At 36.8% G+C, this 24,432-nt stretch overlaps 1 protein-coding gene across 1 annotated transcript in view; it reads right to left on the bottom strand.

The window, feature by feature from the left end:
* Positions 1-9,588: 9,588 nt before the first annotated feature.
* The window catches only part of Ghr (growth hormone receptor), a 246,845-nt gene continuing 232,001 nt past the window's right edge, over positions 9,589-24,432 (bottom strand). The window contains exons 8-11 of the mRNA XM_070041112.1: positions 23,547-23,712; positions 20,126-20,216; positions 12,768-12,837; positions 9,589-12,605 (exon numbers count right to left, since the gene is read on the bottom strand). Coding sequence (XP_069897213.1) covers positions 11,634-12,605; positions 12,768-12,837; positions 20,126-20,216; positions 23,547-23,712 — 1,299 coding nt within the window. The 3' untranslated portion in view covers positions 9,589-11,633. The remainder of the gene's footprint in view (positions 12,606-12,767; positions 12,838-20,125; positions 20,217-23,546; positions 23,713-24,432) is intronic.

The raw sequence follows: 24,432 nt of genomic DNA, 5'->3' as shown, positions 1-24,432 counted from the left end.
AGTACATCATTAGTACTTTTAAAGTTTATATACTGCCAACAAATTTTATGTGAGAGATGCAGGATTTACTTCCCTTAATTTGAGTTTTCTATGGAATTTGAAAATTGGCAAGCAAGAAAACAAAACTGCTACAAGATCATCCATATTCATTATTTAAAAGGTAGCATAACTGAGTGCTAAATCTAGATCAAAGTGGGAAATGTGGGATACAGCCCTCACTCTTCTGTTCAAGTAAGTTTTCTTGACTTTAGTAATGGCAAATGGCATCTTAAGAATAAATGTCTATTATTTTCCCAATAAAAAAGAATAAATGTCTACCTTCACAAAGGCCTGGGCTTAATCTCCAGAACTGCAAATGTAAGCAAACAAATAAATGTCAAAATTGCTTATTCTACAAAATCAGCACACTTAAAATATTGCCTATAATAATTGTATTATTTGAATCAAGTCCATTATAAAACTCATCTAAAATATTCCCTTTCCTGTTGTGATTTCTGGATTATTTGTGGCGTTATCAGGCTATTTGAAGTAATGTGTTATATCTCCTAGTATGCTCTCTCTCTCTCTCTCTCTCTCTCTCCCCCTATAGATAGATAAACAGATCTGTACTAGCATATACATACATATCTCATGATATTCAACATAGGTAGGAGTATTAGGAATGAACCAACAAACCAGATATAAGTCAACACACTTTACTTGATTTTTATGGTTTGTTATGGATCACAAATTTCACTTTAAATTGAAAGATGTTAGCTTTTTATTTTTGTCTAAGAATCCCAGTGGATTCAAAATAGGTCTGCCAGTGAGAAGCTACATGAACATTCCATGTTTGTATTTTTTAAATGGGAACACCTTTTACAGTTGTAGTCAGTTTTGTTTCTGAAATATCACCTAATTCAGAAACACAGCATTGAGTATTTGCTCAGAAAAATTTCATTTTCTGGCTGGTCACTGGTTAAATATTTATTCAGAAATGGCCTGGGAGATGATTGCAGGGCAAAACAAATTACATTTTTATGCCATACTAACAAAGAAAGTAAAATTGGAATCTATTAAAAATACTCTAATTTGGAAAGGAAGTTTTTCAGATGCATCCAGGCCATTGGGAAAACAACCACAACCCAGAGCTATAAATTTATGCATAAAAGAATGTTAAGATAAGTAAAGCATTGACTTTTAAATTTAGGTTGTAGTCAGGGTTATTTATTATTCTCTTCCAAAATGTTTGTTTGCAAGGTACCAGCTGCCAAAGATTTGGTCACTAACGAGAAGAAACTCTGCTTCTGCTTTCCAGTTTACAGTCTCATTGGAGAAATTAGCAGTGGATCAAAGGCTGGTGTACTGACCATACTACTTTGGCATTAGGATCTTAGCTCATTACTGTAGTTGACATTTCTAATGTGCAATAATGGCAAAACATGACAGCATGTCTCCCATGTCCTGGCAAGTGTTTGGCAGTGGATTAACGAGTCTATTGAGTTTGTATCATATTGGTAAACTAAAATCTTTCAACATTCTTAAGTCCCTGTTGAGGACAGTTTCCCCAGCCTTAAGAAATTATCCAGTTATTGAAATTCTAGTTCAATCACATTCATTGATATTTATTTATAAAATGTTATAAGTAGGATAGAAATCCCCTACAGGTGAAATATAAATTCAAAATGGAAGTAAAGACTAAGAGTTATTATGGGACACAAATACATAGATCTATAGTCTATAAGTTTTGTTACATTTTTAAATACAGATTTGGCTTTGAATTCATACTGGCCAAACTGAAAATACATACAGGCTCAAATTACTTAGTTTTCCTTGTGAAAAAAAATAACAACAAGTTTTTCTAGAGGGAACAGAATTCCTGACTCAAACTTCTTAATTTATCAAATCAAGGATGAAATAAGAAGTACTTGATGATTTTAATAAGTATTTTTCTCAATATTAACCATAGAGATTAGTCAGAAATGACTTTATAGGGCAGTTTCTTGAAAGTATCTTTATTTAAAGATGATTGTAGGCTGGGGTATACTTCCTGACAGAGCACATGTGAAGCATACAGGATACCTTTGGTTTGATTGTGAGTAGAGATTTATAAAATGTCAGAGTAAGTCAGAGAAGAAAATCGTAATGAAACATGAGACCTGCTATTCAAAGTATAGTCTCTGGATCACCACCAACAGCATCTGGGAACTTAAATAAATATAGAATCTCAGACATGACCAAAACTACTGAATCAGGCACTTTGTTTTAACAAGATTCCTGAGTGATCCTTGTGCACATTAAATGTCCTAAAAAGTGTGGGTGGCATATACCTGTATTTCCAGTTACTCAGGAGGCAGATTTGGAAGATCATGGTTTGAGGCCAGTCCAGGGAAAAGTTAGGGAGACTATCTTAAAAAAGGATGAAGAAACAAAAGAAGGAGGAAGAGGAAGAGAAGAAGGAAGAGAAAAAAGAAAGAAAAAGGCTGGTGTGTGTGTATGTATTTTGTGTGTATGAAATGGTAGAATGCTTACTTAGCATGCTTCAGGTCCTGGAGCAGAGGTTCTAGGGGGGAAAAAGAATAAAACTTTAAAAAGTGTTGGTTTTCTAAGCACAAATTTCCAAGTCTTTTTATTTCTTTCATTTGACTTTTGAATACTGCTAGCATATACTCATTTACTTATTAAAGAAATATTGTTGGGTTTTAACTTGTGTGTATGTGTGTGTGTGTGTGTGTGTGTGTGTGTGTGTGTGTGTGTGTGTGTGTGTGTATGTGTTTCCATCCTGTGACTTGAACTCAGGGTCTGGGAGCTGTCTTTGAGTTTTTTTGCTCAAGGCTAGCATTCTACCACTTGACCCACAGATCCACTCTCTCTCTTTCTCTCCCTCTCTCTCTCTCTCCCTCCCTCTCTCTCCCTCTCTCTCCCTCTCTCTCTCTCTCTCTCTCTCTCTCTCTCTCTCTCTCTCTCTCTCTCTCTCTGTCTCTGTCTCTGTCTCTGTCTCTGTCTCTGTCTCTGTCTCTCTCTCTCTGTCTCTCTGTCTCTCTCTCTGTCTCTCTCTCTGTCTCTCTCTCTGTCTCTCTCTCTGTCTCTCTCTCTCTCTCTCTCTCTCTCTCTCTTAAAGTTAACTGGAGATAAGAGTTTCATGGACTTTCCTGTCCTGGCTGGCTTTGAACCGCGATCCTCAGATCTCAGCCTCCTCAGTAGCTAGGATTACAGATGTGACTTAGCAGCACTATGTTCAACATGTTCTGAGATGCATGAGAACAATAGGAACACACAGAACAGACACAACCCCAGTTCAAGAGGTAAAGAAAAAAAAGAGGTAAATAGATAACCAAAAAGTAAGTAATCATTATGTAAAAACTATAATAAGTGCAAAGAAAGAAATGTAACCTACCCATGGAGGATAACTTTCTGCCATTACAGTTATTCATAGTTACCCATGGTCCAAAAAAAAAACTAAATGAAAAATTCTAGAAATAGGCAATTCATGATTTTTAAGTTGCATGCCACTCTGAATGGGTAATGATATTATGTCACTTCTGTGTCCACCTTGGGACAATAATAATTATTTGTTCAGCATATAATTGGAATGTATCAAGTATTTATTTTACTTAGTTATTTAGTAGTATCCTCAGTTATTTGATCAACTGTGGAGGGTTTGAAATTCATGCATCCAAGAAACCATAATTTTATTTAAAACTTTGTATTATTCTATTAACAATTGTACTGCTTTGTATTAATTATTGTTGCTAATATCTTACCATGCCTTTTAGTTTTCATTTTTTCTTTTCTTTTTTTGTGTTCCTGGAGTTTGATCTCAGGGTCTCCTGCTTGCACGGGAAGTGCTCTATAACCAGTTGAACCATGCCTCCTCCCTCCTTTTTTCTTTGCCAGTCCCAGGGCTTGAACTCAAGGCTTGGGCACTGGTCCTGAGCCTCTTTTACTCAAGGTTAGAACTCTACCACTTGAGCCTCAGTGCCACTTCTGGCTTTTTCTGTTAATGCAGTATTGAGGAATTGAATCCAGGATTTCATGCATACTAGGCAAGCACTCTACTACTAATCCATACTCCCAGTCCCATTTTTAAAAAAATTATCTTTAATTAGCTGAGCAAAGGGATTTCAATTCAACATGTCAGTTTATGAGTGAAGTTTATCTTAATGTGACCTCTCCCATCATTCTCCCCATCTGGCCCCAAGCCCTCTCAACAATACCTAATTTATAAACTAAATGTATATATGGGGAGGTAATATTTGCAGTCATTTCCCAAACTTTACCATTATCTAGCCATACATAAACTTGTCAAAATAAAATAGTTGCAGAATGTATGCCTAAGGAGGAAAACAGGAGTGTGTGTGTGTGTGTATGTGTGTATATGTGTATGACCGAGTCTCATTATGTAACTATGTAAATGATGTTATTTTTTCCAATAGTAGACAGTAAAAATATGATACAAAGAAATTATCTATATAGTTGTATATATTCTCATACATGGTTGTAAATATTTAAGCAATGTATTTAAAATGGAGAGAATGAAAAGGCAGGTGAGTTTTTGTTTTGGTGCTGCTATTAGAGCCTCACATTCTTAACTTAACCTTTTCACTTATGACTGACTCTCAACCACTGGAATTTTGCTGGTTAATTGGAGGTAAAATGTATCTTTCCAGGATCACTAGTTGAACATGATCAAAGATCTTAGTCTCCTGAGTAGCTAATATTACAGGCTTAAACTATACTATCAGATTACTACCAGTGCCCAACTCAGGGGACTTTCTTTTCAAGAGAAAGCACATTTTAGTATAACTCCTCAGGAAGTTAACAACAGACAGACTCTTCTTGATAAGGATCATAAAACCCCCAAAGACCACTTTATTTTTCACTTCACACATTTTATTATCTTACAAAAGTTGTATAAAGGAGTTGTCATTTAATAAAACAATTTATGAATACAATGCATCTTGAGCAATGTCACCCTTCAACATTTTTTACCAACCTCTTCCAGACCTCCCCTTCCCTCACTGTCCTTAATTTTCTGGATATACATTGAATTCTTCACCACATTTCCTCCTTTTCCTTTTCTTCATTTGTCTACCCCTCTCCCCTTGACCCCTCTTCACCCCTTTCAAGTACTCATTTCCTGGTGTTCATTTCGTGGAAATTTGACTTTGCCTTTCTAAGATACTACATTATTTGAGTTCTCCCTTGAAGTTACCATATTTCAGTTAATAAATTCTCATATACCTGCATCCCACCCAATATACTTACTTACAAGTTTATAAGCTAAATTTAGCTTTCACAATGAAGGGGAAAGGACCGTTTTATTAGAAATAAAATCACTTGAAACATGAAAAAAAGTTAAATTAACAGGAACCTTAGTCAGCATGGCAATTTCTAGCATGTCAGACTGCTACAGCCACAACTTCTGGGAAATACATCTTCTTCTGAAATCTCAGGTGAGACTGATGACCTACGTGATAAAATTTTTTTAAAGTAGTGATTGTTGTTCAGGGAACAACACAGGCCACAAAGTCTGATTGTGCTGATATAGAAATGATTTCACATGCAGAGTGGAACAATCCTTTGGGAAACTGGCAGTGTGAATTTTGAAATCACTTGGACACTGTACAATCTCAAAAACATTCTTTAAGTACTGAGGTTATATGGCAGTTATCTCCCAGAAATACTTCATCAGAAGACATCAGTAGGTCATAATCAAATGCAGGTGATCTGGCCAAGAACAGAGAAGGGCTGCGTGGAACATGCACTGGCTCTTCTCCAGCACAAGTCCAGATCAGAGAAAAAAGGAGAAGTAGCTCTCTGAGCAGCAGGAAAGCCTTCATTCAGCCAGAGCTCAAACCACTGCATCTCCAGGAAACAGAAAATTGTTGAGTGAATCCCAGGGGACTTTTAAACATGGTGAACAGCTGAGTGTGATGGTACATGCCTGTAATCCCAACAGTTGGGGAGAAACTAGGGCAGGAGGATCAAGAGCTCTGAGCCAGGCTACATAGCGAGACCCTGCGTCAAAAACTAAACTAGAAAAAGAAGAAGCCAACAAAAAACATGAGCTAATCTGGATGTTCTTTATGTGTCTCCTCCCACTAAGGAAGTCATAAATTAGGGGGAAAAAAGAAGACACAAATAGAAAACCTGGAGCATAGTAAATAGCACTATTGTGGATGCTCTTCATTCTTTATTTCCACTAAGGAAGTCATATTGTGTGTGTGTGTGTGTGTGTGTGTGTGTATACTCTCTCTCACACACATATACATATATGAATATATATATATATATATATATATATATATATATATAGGCAGGCTAGGATACATCAAGGTGACATATATGCATATATGACATATATATGACATGACACAAGACAAATACCACACACAAATGAATAGGCAGGATCATCAGGGTGACTGAAGACATTAAGGATGTCCTATTCTTCTTGAAAAGAAGCTTAACCAGATCTGAGGGAATCAAGCATTTGTTGATCCTCAGTGAGAATCTTTCATCAATTGATTTGCCACTGGCCATTTAATTCTACCCCAGGCGCCACTTGCTCACAGATACATCTGCATCCTTCTAGTAGACTCAGGTTGGACCATGTTATCTCGAATCTGTTACACTGAGGTTTAAATAGATCTCTATAGGTATGCCTAAACACGAGTTGATGGTGGTTTGTAGAAATATGCATTTAGAATATTTAACTAAACTAAAAATGAAGTTCTAGACCACAATCGTATGCATTCTATATAGAATAAATGTAAAATTTTAGTCTTATTGCATAACATTTAGAAACTTTTAAAGAACCTAGGATATCCTGAACAAAATAACACAGATTAAATTACAAAATTAACTTTAAATGCTTTCAAATATCACTTCTTCCAGATTACACATTTAGGGCTAGGCCAATAAAATTGGTTTAACTAGAGTATTGTACATATATGCATATGTGCCTTTTAAAACACCTGCATTTGCTGATCACTGTATGACACCAGATTATCTTCTAATGTCTCCATGAAAATAAGCAATTACTACAAATCTTGGACTATTCTATCTTTTAACAGGAATTGGTTATTAAACATTCACTATCACAACATTGTTTATGTTTGTCAGAACAGAGACTTCTTTGGCACTGCTTCTTTGGATCCATGGATTATGCAAAACCATCAAATTTTCTTTTTTTTTTAACCTGGTGAACCCTATCAGAAACTTTCCCTCCATTATGCATAATTTCTAGAACTATTGAGCAGTCAGAGTCTGGGTGCCACCCTGACTCTATCACTTTCTGGTTTATTGACTTTAGGAAAAATCTCTTGGTTTTCTGAACACTAATTTTTCTTCCCTATAAAATGCTATCAACCATGTCTGAGTTGGTTGCAATAGTAATTTGTTTTGTTCAAGTGAATTAATATACATGAATGTTCTTTATAAAACTAGAAGCTATATAAGTTATTTTAATCATATAGTACCATGTAAAGGAGAGCTGACAGCAAAAATCTTTGTGCTTTCAGATTTTTCCATTGAGAGAGCCAATTGAATACAATTTCCTGAAAATAATTCCATCTTTATAGAAAATCTGCTAACATCTCTTAAGGTCCACAAAGCAATTAAGTAGAGATGTCTTTTAAGTCAGCAGAAAATCAATAGCTATATATTGCTATAAAGATAGCTTCCTGGTACCACAATACAAAAATCTACTATATTTGAAGTTTTATCTACATGAATTTTTAAAAACTCAGTAGGTAGCAGTTAAAGTGAATTATAGCAAAATAGGTTGCTCGTCATGAAGAGTGATATAAGCATTGCTTAGTGTTGAAGAGTACTGAGTGTTTGGAGCAAGGATGAGAATTAATTAGTGTTGGTAAATTCCATGGTAAGTCATTAAGTCATTTCAGTCTTTAAGGTGAAAAGGCAGAAAATTTTAAACCTGTTTCAGCAGGCAGATATATAGCCACTGACACGGAGAAGATAGCAAATGTTTAGAAAAATGTCATTCTATGTATGGAAAAATTAATATACTCAAATTGAGATGACACAGAAGAGGTAATTGATTTGGCAAACCTCATTGTCTTATTTTTAGAAACTGCTACAGCCACCTCACCTTCAGCAACCATAACTCTGAACAGTCAGCAACCACCATCACCCAAGTATGTATGACACTCGGTTAGCAAAAAGATTAGTTAAGCCTTTTTATCTTTAAACAATAACAATATTCTAAACATTAAAGAATGTATACTTTTTATTTTTGGGTCCGGTCGTGGGGTCTGAACTCTGGGCCTGGGTGTGGTCCCTCAGCTCTTCAGCTCAAGGCTAGCGCTCTACCACTTGAGCCACAGCACCACTTCCGGCTTTTTTCTTTTTGCTTATGTGGTGCTAAGGAAGCGAACCCAGGGCTTCAGGCATGCAAGGCAAGCGCTCTACCACTGAGCCACCTTCCCAGCCCATAAAGTATGTATACTTTTTAAACATAATGTTCTTGCATATATATTGGACTGTATTATGATCTAAATAACTTTCATATTTATCAAGAAGTGAAACTTGGTATGGTTATTGCAATATTGGTATGGTTATTGCAATATTTCATTATTCCAGTTGCTTCCTCTTATAAAATGTATGCAAGAAATGAATAACAAGTCCTTACAATGGCGACTTCTTATTTGTTGCTTTTTTTCTATAAATGTTGATGCAGCATATGATCCAATATCTTAGTTAAAGGACATAATTATTCAAGTCATATTTGCAAATAAAAAAGTCTAGAGGTTTTACTTCTAGGTGAATCTAAGATCCTTCAGGCAATGACCACTCTGAGGGCAGAAGACAGCAGTGAAAAAAAGTTGTTTTTTTCTTCTTCCCTTGTGTTTCTCTCTCTCTCTCCCTCTCTCTTATGCTCAAGCATTTTGAAAAGTTGTGGCAGTTTTCATTCAGCATTCTAAAGCAATAAATGTTCAGTAACACATCAATATCCCTGGCAAGTCCCCATTTTGCCCCACCTCTCAGGATTCAATGCATGCCAAGAACCTGTCATTCAGTAGTGACCCCACTCAGAGTGTCCTTTAACAGGAATTTGTTTCATGGCTTTTTGCCCTCTCAAAGTCCTACCCAACCTACCTAGATGACCCTCCTTCCTTCATGCCTGGGGAATCAAGAGGAAGGGAGACTTACTATTTGCTTACCATGATGACAAGCAGCCAGTGTAGCAAACTGACCTGTGCCAGTGTGTCAGTGGTGTAGGGAAGGCTGCTTTTCCTCCTTTTAGGCAGCATGCTCAAGCTAGAGATGTAAAGACAATCCAAAGCACCACTTTCCTATGAGTTTACATCAACCTGGATGCACCATTTGACTTCTATGACATAACCAAAGCATGCCTCTATGAATCCCGCCCATAGGTAGCAGCTGCCCCCAAAGAGGGCATAGTACACATAACCATTTCTGAGATGGTCTCCTCTAAAACTGAAGGCAGAAAGCTGCCCCCTCTGCTTCCATATGGTCTAGCACACATCAAAATTCTCCACCTCATTGCCCACGTGCATTGCCACAGTCCAGGTTATGATGCTTCTCAGGTTGGAGTTGGACAACAGAAGACATACACAATCAGGATTCCAAGAAAATAAATTTATTAAACTTTGAAGGAAAAACTCCACGGACATAAAGAAAGTTAAATATATACTGCAGGACACAACTAGTCATACTAGTGAATAATGGCTTGTGTGGCCAGCAAAAGTACCAAAATGACATTCTGAGACTGATTGAGGTATTTAGCTATTTTTTTTTTTTTTGGCTATAGAAATGTGGTCAGCCTATTGTGAAAGAATAAAATAGGTCTTCCAAACACATAGCTTTAAGTTGAATTAGGTTCTATGTTGTTGACATTTTATGTGAAACTAAATTATTATGGAGCTCTTGGAGAAAACCATAGCAGCAATGTAGCAGAAAAATCTATTAAACATCTATTATAAACTAATGTGTCGAACTTTAAAAACACTCAATTATAGATTTTTCACGGTCTTTCTTGCAAGAGAGAATTTAAAATTACTAACCATTAAGCTTCCTTTCCCAAAATGTCTGAGCTAAATGGCAAGTACTACAGAACTTCAAGCTAACTTTAAAGGCTTAACCTTTAAAAAGTACTTAAAATGGGAAATATTCTTCAGTGATATGAACCCTCTCTTTTTTTCCCAAGCCTTTTGGGGGTATCCCCCCAAATGATGTTGAGGCCATTAAGGAATAGAAAAATAATTTGTAAGTCACTTAGGCCTTATTCTTCTGATTGCCTGGTTCGAGGCCAATCTTCTCAGAGAGAATAAAAGAAAATCATGAAATTTCTTTTACAACTTAAATCCTATAAAAAGTTTGGCAAGAGACAAAGTTTCTGCTACTTGTTTAATTAGTTTGGAATTATTCTTTGGGATGGAGAACCTCATTACTTCTGCTCCTTATGGTGAATAATGAACGTGTATCTGGCTAGAGGTTGTGAAATAAACACCTACTCTTGAGCTTTCTGTCCTTTTACCCAGTTAGCTTTATTGGATTTGCTTCAACTCACAAGTGCTGCTTGTGCCTTATTCCTTCTTAGATGAGTGTGAAATAAAACCAGGATGTGTTAGAGGAGATACCATTATGGAGGTGTTAAGAGTTTCTTTCTCATGATCTGCATACTCTTAACAATCTCACTCCACATGCCTGGCCAGCGAGAACCACCTATTAATTCTACTGTTCTTAGCACGAAGCCTCTGGTTTCAACTGAAATTTGGTGAAGATAGTTTGAACTTTTGGTTACTGATATCTGTGTAAACATTTTAAAGTTCTCTAAATCAAAACAGTATTTGTTTAAAAATTCAGAGTAAAAAGAATATGTCCCAATAATACAGGCTATTAGACATTTTAGAATTGCTTCAGAAGTTGGGGGAGATATAAAAAAGGGCCTTTGTAAAAAACTAACTTATTTGTTTTTCTTTAGATGCATTTTACCAAAGCATGAAACCAGCTTTAGACTGTAGTTTCTTCATTCCTTAGACAAGTCATGATGAACTACAAAGCACAGTGTGTAGTGTATTACAAAATAGCCATGCTTGGAGTTTAAATTATTAAAAATATCTTTCTCGATTTTATGTCAAAATAACTTTTACATATCCAAACTATTTTGCTAGAAGCTTTTGAGACGCTCATCTAGAGTTCTGGTTTCCAATTATCTGAAAAAGGAAAATAAAATAGTCTGTGCTGTGATTTGCATTCAATTTCTTGAATTGCAAAAGCCACCTGATTTGTTTGCTTTTCCAAAAAGCACAATTTGCCATACATTAAAATCACAGCCATTCAATGCTTAGTGTCACAAAATTAACACCCACAATAATAAGACAATTACTGCTACCTATAGTCTTTGAGAAAACGCTTTAAAATATTTACAGTTCACGATGGTAGTATATATCTGATTTACGCGTTCTTTTTCTTCTTCTCATTTTAGTATCAATGTTTAGTATCTCATTTAGTATCCAACGTTTCAGGAAAAGGCATTCAGACTCCACCCCAACCCTCACACTTCCCTCAGCCCCACAAATCATTTTACACATGTTTTTGGTTTAAGCACTCTAACTCTAGACAATTGTTTGCGATTAGGTATATCGCTCTTGAGAATCAGATAAAGGCTATGGCATGATTTTATTCAATTGGTCTGTGCTCACATAGCCACACGAGGAGAGGAACTCTTTGTCAGACAAGGGCAAAGCAGTGGCATTGAGCAGGAGGCCTTGTGGAGACTGAACTATGTGAATGGAGGTATAATCTGGGACAGGCAACTCAGAACTCGGGGTGTGTTTCACCGTCCCAGACCTCCCGGCAGTAGTGGTAAGGCTTTCTGTGGTGATGTAAATGTCCTCCTGGTTAAAGCGAGGTTCTATGAGTGACTTCACCTCCGTGTGAGGGGCAGAGGGGATGCACTTCTTGGCATCTGACTCACAGAAGTACGCGTTGTCCACGATGAAGTTTGCTTGGCAGAGTGACACTTCTTCTGCATGCACACTGCTCTGGGCTGTCCCTGCCTTATTCCTTTGGCCTGGAGAAAGGACCACACTCCCTGCTGGTGTAATGTCGCTTACCTGGGCATAAAAGTCAATGTTTGCCAGTGAACTTGGATTGTTTATCTGGGTAGGGACAACTTGGGGAGCTGACTCAGTTTCCCCAGTGAGAAGTGGTTGTGGTTTGTCTTCCTCTGCTCGGATTACACTAGGCCGGTGAGTGACAGAGGAGGCATGAGGATAAGATGGTTTATTTTGATTCTTCTGGTCAAGGCACAAGAGATCAGCTTCCCCTTTTAACCTCTGTGGCTGAGCCACCTCTGAGGTACCATCATCTATGTCACTGGCATTGAAATCAGTCTCTAGAAGATCAGGCTCATAACAGCTGGTACGCCCAGAGTCATCATCCTTTGCCCCAAGGAGATTCAGTGATTTCTGACGGTCACTGTTTAGAAGTCTGTCTGTATCTGACCCTTCCGTTTTTTCATCCAGATCATCAATATCTAGTTCAATAAATTCAACCCATGAGTCATCATTGTAGAATTCAGGTTTATAATGATCATGAATGGCTAAGATAGTGTTCACCTCCTCTAATTTTCCTTCCTAGAAAGCAGATAAAAAATGAAAATGTATAAAAAGAAAGCAATAATAATTAAGTAATTTAAAATCTGACCCGCAGAGCTTGCAAAATTTCTCAACATATGTCAGCAATCTTAAGATATCACTTAATTCAAGCTAGCTACATTTAGATAGGTTATTAATTACCTTGAGGAGATCTGGATCAATTCCTTTAATCTTTGGAACTGGAACTGGAGGCAAAATTAGCATCTTAATCCTAGAAAACAAAAGTTTTGTTTGACATATCTTTAAAATGACACATTTCCTTATTTCAAAAGTTAGGAATAAAGTATTGGCAATACTACCATTTATTCCAAATACTCAGGTATTTCATATGAGAAAGGAAAGAAAAAATACTAATCAATCCACGATTTAAAAAATATAGGAGAAAATATTAACAAGAAAGCTTTTATTTGAATTCCATTTATCACCATGTTTTCTACCTTTATGCTTTTCATTGATAGTCAACTTTAGTATTTGGGAAGAAGTTTGATTCTGTCTGATGCCAACTTCCATGTCAGTGATAAGGAAGGAATTTTTTAATTTTTTATTTATTTTTAAAATACGTGTTTTTATTGTAAAAATACTGTTCAGAGGGTTTACAGTTACATGAGCAAGGTCATGAGTACATATCCTATCAAGCATTGTTACCTCCACCTTTATTTTTCCCCTACTCTCCCACCTCCACAACCATACGCCGCCCCCCTCCCGCCTAAACTGTAAAGTTCGTTTTTCAACATTATGTCTTGTACATCTCATTGTTACAATGGGTCAACCTGTATCCCTATTTAAGCATTTTTTCCCTTCCCCTCCCCAAGCTAGAGAAGTGTATATACAAGATGCAGGGCACTGACATCAAATACAGTGAAAACAGGGGTTATACCATGGGGGAGAACATACAAAGAAACTAAAAAAATCACATGGTACATTATAATTACGTTAGGAACAATAGCAAGAAAGAAAAACCACTTGTGTCCCTATCTTGGGGTTCATTTCACTTAACATCATCTTATCTGGTCATATGTACATAGCTTTTAACCTTTTCTGCTTGTCCCAGACATATACTAGTTATTGCAAATAAGGGAAACCATGGGACCTATGTTTCTTTGGGCCTGGCTTACTTCACTTAATATAATTTTTTCCAAGTCTTTCCATTTCCTAACAAATGGGGCGATGTCATTCTTTCTGATGGAGGCATAGAATTCCATTGTATATATACACCACATTTTCTTGATCCATTCATCTACTGAGGGGCATCTGGGTTGGTTCCATATCTTAGCTATGGTAAATAATGCTTCAATAAACATAGCTGTGCTGGTAGCTTTAGTATGGCCTTGTTTATGATAGTTTGGGTAAATACCCAAAAGTGGGATTGCTGGGTCATAGGGGAGTTCTATGTGAGGTCTTTTGAGGAACCTCCATACTGCTTTCCAAAGTGGTTGAACAAGTTTACACTCCCACCAACAGTGCAGTAGGGTTCTTAAGGAACGACATTTACTTTATATCTCTTCAGTAATTTGCAGAGAGAACAAAGAAAGGAAAAAGGACCAATCCATATGGAGCCCGAAGTTATTTGTATCCTTGAAAAAGAACAGAGTAGGATAAGTTCATATGGTTGAAAGTAATTATAAAATCATCTACAGAATCTCGAACCAGAATGTTATAGGGGTTGTTTTACATTAGACAGACCAAATTCATTAACAGGATGGATTATGTTAACACTGAATCCCCAGTACATAGCAAAAGTCCTAGCACACAAGGTGCTCAGGAAGCATCTTGAATAAATCTGCATAAATTATATATTTTGTTAATGGTTATTAGAGAGATGAGCTCCCTTCCCATAGCTTAGTCCACTCTTTTCCCTTAGCATGCGCCCTTCCTAGGGAACATTAGGACCATTTACCAAAGGCAGTTATCAGCCTCCAGCCCCCTTGGGATGGCACTTCTCTGTGGCAGCTACCACCATATAAGGCAACAGGAGCTACTTATAGTGACCTTCAGGTCTGGGCAGCTGCAGGACCCTTATCTACTACTTGGACAGCAGCCATAAATCCTAGTCTGCCATAATGAAGCCCCTGGCCCTCATGTCCACACCAGGGTCTCTGCCTCCTAGCCCCTTCTAAACCTCCTAGGTTATATAGGTCACCTCAGACAATAGCAGGTGCTTCTTTTCACTTCTCCCTTGTAAGAAGGAGTCTTGCCAGTCCCTTTCCCCGCAATAAACCTTTCTTTGTTCTCTGTTCCTGGATGTCTGTGTGGTTTTCTGGCAAAGTCCAAATAATCTAACAATGGTGTAACTGGTCTTTATGTCTTAAAATCAGATAATATAATACTGAAACCCTTCCCCCCCCCAAGATTGTTCATCCCAATTAACTCATTTTATGGTTAAAAAATAGAAAATTTCCCAAGCATTCAGGAATGCCATTGTTGGGCACAAGACCTGATTTGTGGATATCAGTTGTGATTCCACTCAGTATGAATGAACCTTAGACTATGCTCAGTGAGGAACATTTCATCTCAGTATTTCCACCTACCATTTTTACCTAATCAAAGGGTTACATCAAATTCCACTTTAGAAGTTGGTTTGAGCTGTCTGTACTTAGAAGCTACTTTGAGCAGCTTTCTGTTTATTCAAAGGGACAAGGGTTAAACTGTTGCTATAGTATGCCAGATACAGAAATAAATAATATAAAATATCAGTAGTAACTTGGAATGTCTTTGATATCAGATAATACTTTGCACTAGACTCCAGATTGGCAATTATAGGCTGTGGGCCAACTTTGACTTGTTTTTGTTTTTTTTGGTGGTACTTGGGTTTGAACTCAGCACCTTGTGATTGCCAAGCAGGTGCTCTACCACTTTAGCCATATCCCTGCTTTTCTTTTCCTTTTTTTTTTTTTTTTTTTTGGTCCGGTCGTGGGCCTGAACTCTGGGCCTGGGCGCTGTCCCTTAGCTCTTCAGCTCAAGGCTAGCGCTCTACCACTTGAGCCATAGCACCATTTCCGGCTTTTTTCTTTTTGCTTATGTGGTGCTGAGGAATCGAACCCAGGTCCTCAGGCATGCAAGGCAAGTGCTCTACCACTAAGCCACCTTCCCAGCCCCATATCCCTGCTTTTCATCTGTAGATAAAGGTTTTTTTGGGTTGTTTTTTGTTTTGTTTGGTGCAGTTCTGGGACTTAAATTCAGGGCCTGAGTGCCATCCTTGAGCTTTTTTTCTCAATGCTAGAACTCTACCACTTGAGCTCCACCTTCACTTCTGGCTTTTTGTGGATTAATTGGACATTAGAGTCTCATTGACTTTCCTGTCCTAGCTGTTTTCAAACTGTGATCCTCTGATCTCAGCCTCCCGAGTAAGATAGGATTATAGGTGTGAGCCACTAGCTCATGGCTTGTAGATAAACTTTTACTGGAACACAACCATGTCTATTTACTCATTTATTGTTCCTATTTTCATGGCACAGTGGTGGCTTACAAGTCCTAAAAATGTGCTGACTATATATAAAAATGTTTGTTGACTTCTGTGCTCAACACTATATTTAGTATTTACAACTAGGGAAGCAGATGATATTATCTGTGCAAGGATTTGGAATAGTAAGCAACCTGGTCATATTATATGTTAATCCTTGGCCTAGCTGGGACCCAAACCAGAAGACCCAACACCCAAGTCAGGTTCTTGGTTCTCTGTCCTGTTCTACTATTGAGTTCTGTATCTCTAGGTGCTTTTACAAATTTTCAAAGACATAAAGAACACAACGTAATTCAAATTACAGAAAGTAGATTCTCAGAGTTCATGTATGATTTTCTGATATGGGTCTCTTTTTTGAAGATGGTTCATTTAGGCATGTGCTCATGTGGGTGACTTTCTTTTGTTGTGGTGACCTTTTTCCACAGTGGTAGATCCTGAAGCCCCAAGGGCTCAAGTTAGTAATGTAAATAAATGAAGCTTGCCAACTGTACTACTGTTAGGAATGAAGACAGTGGCAAACTGGAATATAGATATCCTTCCCAAATGGGACAGCTGGTCCTCTATATAAACATATGTGCCTAGCAGGAAGATTTTGACACTACACTGTTCAGTTGTTATTGACAATGATGAAATTTGGATTCTTTGCAGTTAAATCCTTACTCCAAAATAAAAATAAAGTAGCAAAACATGGACTTGCAATCCAAACTGTGAATATAGTTATTTCTGTATGCAAATACAGTTATTTCTTTTCTTAATTAATGGTGGGAACAGTATGACGATAACCTGGCACAAATTGCATTTGTGATGTTGTCATCATTTTATTCAAATATGGATTACATTACATAGTTTGCTAGAGTTAGGTTTTCATTATATGGATTGAGAAAGGATAAAGTAGCTTGGATAAAGAATTGTGCCTCAAAAAATTTCAGTGACACATAAAGCCCTTGACAGCCATGGAATTCTGAGGAAGATGGATACATGCAAATCATTCTCTGGACGTGTGTGTGTGTGTGTGTGTGTGTGTGTGTGTGTGTGTGTGTGTGTGTGTGTGTGTGTGTGTGTGTGTGAGTGTGTGTGTGTGTGTGCATGCTGGAACTGGGGCTGTACTAGGGCTTGATCTTTGGGCCTCACACTTTTGCTCAGCTTGCTTTATAAACACTGCTTCATTTGCATTATAGTCAATTTTATAGAGTACATGGTATTCTTAATTTTATAGATGAGTGAATAAAATGTGTGTATTTTTTTTCCTTTGTGGTGGTGCCAGTGCTTGAATCCAGAGCCTTGAGCTCTTGCTAAGTTTTCTTGCTCACATATGGTGTTTTACCACTTATGTCACACCTCTAGTATGGCAATTGACTGGTTAATTGGAAATGGAGTCTTGCAGAATTTTCTGCCTAGGCAGACTTCGAACCATTATCCTCCAGGTTTCAGCCTCCTATTAAGTAGCTAGGATTATAGGCATGAGCCACCAGGGTCTGGCTTCTTTGGCGCATTTCAACTGTTGGAATTACATGCTGTTTCCATACCTATTGACAACTATTTTCTATTACTTCCTACTTTCATTAAAACATGAAAATTTAGACAATGATAAAGTTTTTTTATGGAAAAATAAAAAGAATGAATTTATTGCTTTTGCAAAGAAGTCAATTTAGCCAAGAAAATGGGAGTGTAATAAATATTTAAAATAAATTTTACTTTTCTGATAATGTGTTAGAGCTTGTTTAGAGTTTCCTAGCCCATAGAAAATATGCTTTTGGACAAAGGTCCATCGGTTTTCTTTGAAATCCTATATCTTTAGAGGATGGTGTTTTTGTTACAAATATTGTTACTGATATTGTTACTAGATAACCTAACAAATTTTCGTAGCCACCAAAATGGCTCAAAACTGGCTGTTTGCATCAAGCACAAATGATTTGATATACATAATGGACATATTTACCTATTTATTTTTGGCACTAGGGTTTCAAATCAGGGTCTTAAAGTTGCTAGCATGAGTTCTACCACTTAAGTCATAACCCAGTTCTTTAGTATTGTTTTGGATAGAGACTCATGTTTTGCCTGGGGTCAGACTCAGACTCAGTCTCAAATCCTCCTACCAACATCCTCCTTTATAGCTGGGATCACAGACATATACCAATATCTGGCTTATTTGTTGGGATGAGAAGTTCCTCTAACTTTTAGGCTGGCTTTCAACGCAGTCTTCTTGGTCTCTTCCTCCAAGTAGCTGAGATTATAGGTGTAAAGCACCATGCCTAGCTTACATCATAGATTTATCTATTACAGTTACATATAAATTAGTTTACCAACTATACAGATCAATGAACTCAAAATAATGAGCAGATAATGTGACCCTTGTTGTTGTCATTACTTACATGCATGTTAGTTAAGATTCTAAAACATTCATTCATTTTTTTATGTCATTGAAAACCATGCTGTCTCTGTAAGTTGCTTTTTGTAAAGGAGAAATGTTGCTAGAAAGGTAGGTGCAAAATGAAATTGTTCTGGTTCTAAAGTTTTCTCTCCCATTGATCTATATTATAAAACAGGAAGCTCTACTGAAAAGAATCCATTCTTCTGTTGGAATTCCATTGAGTATATATACCATATTTTCTCTATCCATTCATCCATTGAGGGACATCTGAGTTGGTTCATATCTTAGCTATGGTAAACATGCAATGAACATTGTTGTGCTAGTAGCTTTAGTGCGGCCTTGTTTGAGATCTATTGGATAAATGCCCAGGAGTGCAATTGCTGGGTCATAAGGAAGCTCTATGTTTAGTCTTTTAAGGAATCTCCATACTGCTTTCAAGAGTGATTGAATAAATATACATTCCCACCAACAAAGTAGTAGCATTCCCTTTTGGCCACATCCCTGCCAGTATCTGTTATTGTTAGTTTTCTTGATAGTGGCCATTCTAACTGGGGGGAGGTGAAACCTCATTATTGTTTTGATTTGCAAAGACTGGGAAAAATTACATTAAATGAAGTATGACAGACCCAAAGAAACATACTTTGCAGGTTTGCTTCATTTGTTGTAACTAGAATGTGCCTAGCAATCTATAATTAAATGCACTGGATGGTAAAAGACAAAAAAACACACAGATATAATATACAGGATTCTAGACATTCACACAGTGAGATGATATAAGGCTTAATAGCTACATGCATATGATCATATAAATGATATTTATCGAAATGAACTCCAAGAAATGGAAAGGAAGGGTTTTTTGGGCTATTTTCCCTCTCCTTTGTTGCTGTTTATGTTTTCGATACCATCTGCCTTGCTTATAAGGGGGAGCACAGAAATGATGGGACAAAGGGTGAACAAACGCAGCAGTGATCCTTATTAGAACTATGTTGAAGATGAACTATACAACTTGTGGGTGGGGACAGAAGGGAAAAACTGTGAGACAGTGAGGGAAGGGGTGACACTATTTAAAAGAAATGTACTCATTACCTGACATATAACTGTAACCCCTCACCTTTACAATAACAAGAAAAAAGAACAGAAAATAATCCATTCTTTATTGAGTTGGAGACTGACAGCATATCTGTCATTATTATAATTCTCTGATAAGATAAATCAATCTTCAAATTTACAAATGTAAAATTACTTGAAAGAAAATTAAAATCTTATATGATATGTTCATTTCACTCCTGGTTTGATTTGTAGGTGCTTCTTAGCTTTATGTGGGTTGACTGGAACTGTAGGATTTCCAAGGACACAGGGCTTGCAATGCAAAAATCAGAAGAGTCTCAGACAACCTGGGAGCGGTAAGGACCTTAGCTCTGGGATAGCGAGACTATACTAGTTGAGGATTGTGACTAACCCATGAGACTTAAAAAAATCCTAAATCTATGAAACTATATTTCTTGTAGTGTGGACAAAGTTTCTTTCAAAAGCTGAGGGTAAATGTTTACTGGGATAATTAAAATCTCACTTATAACGAACAAGAGAAATATCACGTAATATATAGAAACACATGGAGACATCTAAAGAACTCACAAAACATACCAAAGAAGATTATTTCAGACCTACCTTTGCTGTTTAGAAAATATGACTACAAATAGAATTGCTGTTAGCCCAAATATTCCAAAAATTGTAGTGAGGAACCATGGAAACTCTAAGTCTGGAACACAAAAAAATTTCTTTTTTAGAACTATGAATAACTGGTTGAAGCTAAGATTACATTTCACTGTCTTTCTCCATGTAAAAGTATTCGTTAATGAATTCATCTAGTAAAGTCAGTAATCTTAGTTGATAACCGAGGAAACAGAATGGAATGAATTAGGATCTTTTGTTATAAACACATTATTCAATTATTAAAACATATGTTATTTGAATGTTTTCACACTTTAAATATCCTTCAAAGTGAAGAATATACAGTTTAAACCCAATATATGCTTAAAATATCCTAACTGCTTTCATAATAATCTTATACATCATAAAAGCAATAGGGTATCATTGCTTCGGCTCTAGGTAAAAACATTGTTTTATAAAGTAAATAAGATCTACTTAAATCCTTTTTATCTGAGCATGGTAATATTTTTCTAGCTTCCAGGTTGAGGATCTTCACAAATATAAAAACAGTACTTGTGTGTGTGTGTGTGTGTGTGTGGTGTGTGTGTGTGGTGTGTGTGTGTGGTGTGTGTGTGTGTGTTGTGTGTGTTGTGTGTGTTGTGTGTGTGGTGTGTGTGTGTGTGGTGTGTGTGTGGTGTGTGTGTGTGGTGTGTGTGGTGTGTGTGTGTGTGGTGTGTGTGTGGTGTGTGTGTGGTGTGTGTGTGTGTGGTGTGTGTGTGGTGTGTGTGTGGTGTGTGGTGTGTGTGGTGTGTGTGTGGGGTGTGTGGGGTGTGGTGTGTGTGTGGTATGTGTGTGTGTATGGTGTGTGTGTGGTGTGTGTGTGGTGTGTGTGTGTGGTGTGTGTGGTGTGTGTGTGTGTGTGTGGTGTGTGGTGTGTGTGTGTGTGTGTGTGGTGTGTGGTGTGTGTGTGTGTGTGTGTGGTGTGTGTGTGTGTGTGCGTGTGTGCACAGATGTGTGCTGGTCCTTTTGTTGGTGTGTACTGAACTAAGTGCCTCACACTTTTGCTTAGCTTTTTCTTTCAAGGTTGGCTCTCTGCCACTTGAGGCACCTCCAGTTCCTAAAGGAAGTATTTTAATTTATGACTCATAAAATTTCTTCTACCTGTAAAACAAAATTTATAGCTTTGACATGAGTGTGCGAGAGAAGAGGGGGCCATGTAGTCAAGAATTCAATGTCTATCCTACAAAATTAAGAAGAGTCAGGGAAAGGGTGGGGGGGAGGGATCGGTGAGAATACTGGAAAGAGTGACATTGATCAAGATATATTATATTCACAAGCTGCTTTGATAAATGGCAACGCTTTTGTACAACTACTTAAAGATAATTAAAATGTTAGTAACTCTCCCCCACCAAACAAGCATGCATGTATCCTAATGAGGATCCTGTCTCTACTCTGTGTTAAACTTTGGAGGAGACTCAGTGGAATTTGTTAATATGACATACAGAATTTCCCATAAGATTTAGTGCCTCCCACTTATCTTGTGTTTACTTTCCAGTATCGCATGGGTAGAAGTTAAGCACTTTTTAAAGGACAAGTAGAATTAACTTTAATTTTGCTTTCTTTTTTTTTTTTTTAAGTTATGTCTTTAGGTCAAAGTTCCAGGAATGGCTATTGCTATAAAAATTTCCCTGAGGTACTACTGCTTTAGTGACAGCCACAGATTTTGTCATGTTGTGTTTCCATTTTCATCTAATTAAAAATATTTTCCTATTGCTTTCATTTTCTGTAACCTATGAGTTATTTAGGTGAGTGTTTATTTTTAAATAATTGTGGACCTTGGTAAATATATTATATTTGATTGAGGAGAATGCATATTCTTCTGTGGCTAAATTGCATTCTCTAACTGTCAACTAAGAAAAAGTTGTTGATTGTGTTTTTAAGTTTTTTATACTTTTAGTAGTTTTCTGTAAAAAAATTACTGATTGTACTGGCTGTATTGATTATTAGAGAGGGATATTGAAATCAATTATAATTGTTATCTACTTAAAAAAGTATGCCTTTATGCTCTAATATAGTTTTCTTATCTAATACGTAATTAAATTTCCCCCACAAGATACTGTAAATATTTTCAGGGAAGCAAGTATCATTTTGGATCCTGTGGTGTCTATAATTTTTATACCAATGATATATTCAGAAACATAAGCAGCTGCTAGAACTTAATTTTTTCTTGATATTAAATGAGAAGTCAACTTAAAAACTTTTGCTAATTTAATTAAATGTTGCTCTGCTAAGCATAACAAGTGTGTAGCAATAACTTTTATTACAATAATTTAATTGTATCAAATACTGTTTTAAAACAAGAAGTCTCCATTTGAGTTTAAAAAAAATGGTGCATTAGAAGTCTTCATCTTAGTACTGTTTGCACAGTATACCCAGAAATACAAATTTAATTTTTCTGTAGCTAATGGTTGTTTTATTAACAGACCTCAACTCTTGATAAAGTGCTGTACATCTTCTGTTTACAATGGAGATAGTCTATAGTCAATTTCCATTTGAGAGTAATAGTGGTAAACACTCATTGCTCATTATTAATCACCTTTCCTTTTGTATCTAAAAGTTTTAATTCTTTTAGTGTGACTTTGTATATCTCATGAAAAAAGCCTTTAATCATCTTTGTGGTTCTCTGACAGAATACTCTGTGCAAACTTTCCTGACAATACTACTTACTGGACCTTCTTCTAGGTAAAAGCCATATCCATACTTTCTAAAACTACTGAGCATCAGACTTTCTTCCTGAGGCATTACAAAAAAAAGACCCAAACCATTTTTTTCTTATTAAAAATTCAAAACAAATTAAGTGCATAAAAATTTAGACACATAAAGCCTTAAAAAAAGGACTTGCCAGGCACAGGTGGCTCACTTAATAATCTCAGCTACTCAAGCAATTGAGATCTGAGAATCGAAGTTTGGATCCAGCCTGGACAGACAAATCTGAGACACTCTTACCTCCATTTATCTAGCAAAAAGCCATGAGTGGAGGTATGACTCAAGTGACAGAGTGCCAGCCATGAGAGAAAAAGTCTGAGTGGAGAGCTTGAAGCTCTGAATTTGCTCAATCTCCTCCCTCCCCTCCCCACACACACCAAAAATGAAAATGAAAACTTGTCTGAAATTCTACTATATAGGGATAACTACTATATTCTCTTTGTTAAATTTCAACCTACTTCAGGACTTCTCCTAAATTTTAAAATCTGGAAATTAAATCCTCTTGGGTTTCCAACATGTAATACCTGTTACAAACAGTGATCTAAAGTCTTTCATTCTGATATTTAATGTGACTGCAAATGTTGTTGATCTGTTCAAGAGGTTAAGAGTATAGGCATGTCTCCACTGTGATATTGCCAAAAGCCATGCTACCATTTAAACATTTTTTTTTTACCTTCTTCACATGCAAATGAGCTCATTTGAGGAAGTGTTACGTAGAGCACCTCGCTGAACACACCATACTTTTCAGAGTTTCGCTGTCTGGATCTCACACGCACTTCATATTCTTTATCCAGTCTCAATGAGTACACTGGAACTGAGGTTGACATTACAGGGTCCATCTTTCAAGATAAACACATAAAAGCTATTGTCTAAAGAGTCTACAAGTCCACTCCTCAGGTGTTTTCCATTTGTATTCAAAATGGATTTCTGAAAAGTGAGTAATACTTTACAATACCCAGAGGGAGTTTGCTATTTTCCAAAACACTGGGGCAAAGGTATAACGAGTTATTTTGTTGCAAGTATAATAGTACTCAAATTTTCTTCAGTATAAACCCAAAGATATGGCAGACTGCTTAATGAAGTGCAGTTATCTCTTTGCATTAGGCTGTCATATATTCTAAAATTTATAGAATTATTGTAAAGAATGGAAGAGTAACAAAGACTACAGGGATGTTGTCTTCTGGGTCTTTATAGTTCTGTATGGAGGAAGATGAGAACAGAACATCTATTTACATACCAAAACAAAATATAGTCTTTAGCAATTTATGAATCTGTGTTCCTTGGAAATTCGGGATAATCATTTATTCATCATCACTGACTTGGAAAGAGTCCTAGACATGCCACAGTTTAATAAACTTTTAAATAATTGTATTGGAAGCAAGCAAATAAATAATCTACTTGTTCCAGAAGGCTTACACCCAGCTCAAAATAGTTGGCTATTCAAATGTCTGTAAAGAGTCACTGGAATGTTTGGAAGTGAGTAGAAGTCTCAGAACCCTTAAGGCCAGGCTACTCCTTTACCTCCCCAGAGAAGGGCAGTGAGATTATTAGACCTGTAC

This window comes from Dipodomys merriami, unplaced genomic scaffold (genome assembly GCF_024711535.1).
Source record: "Dipodomys merriami isolate MVZ:Mamm:240054 unplaced genomic scaffold, mDipMer1.0.p SCAF_30, whole genome shotgun sequence".
NCBI lineage: Eukaryota > Metazoa > Chordata > Mammalia > Rodentia > Heteromyidae > Dipodomys > Dipodomys merriami.
Note: the sequence above shows the minus strand (reverse complement) of the source record. Positions and strands in the feature narration are given on the sequence as shown.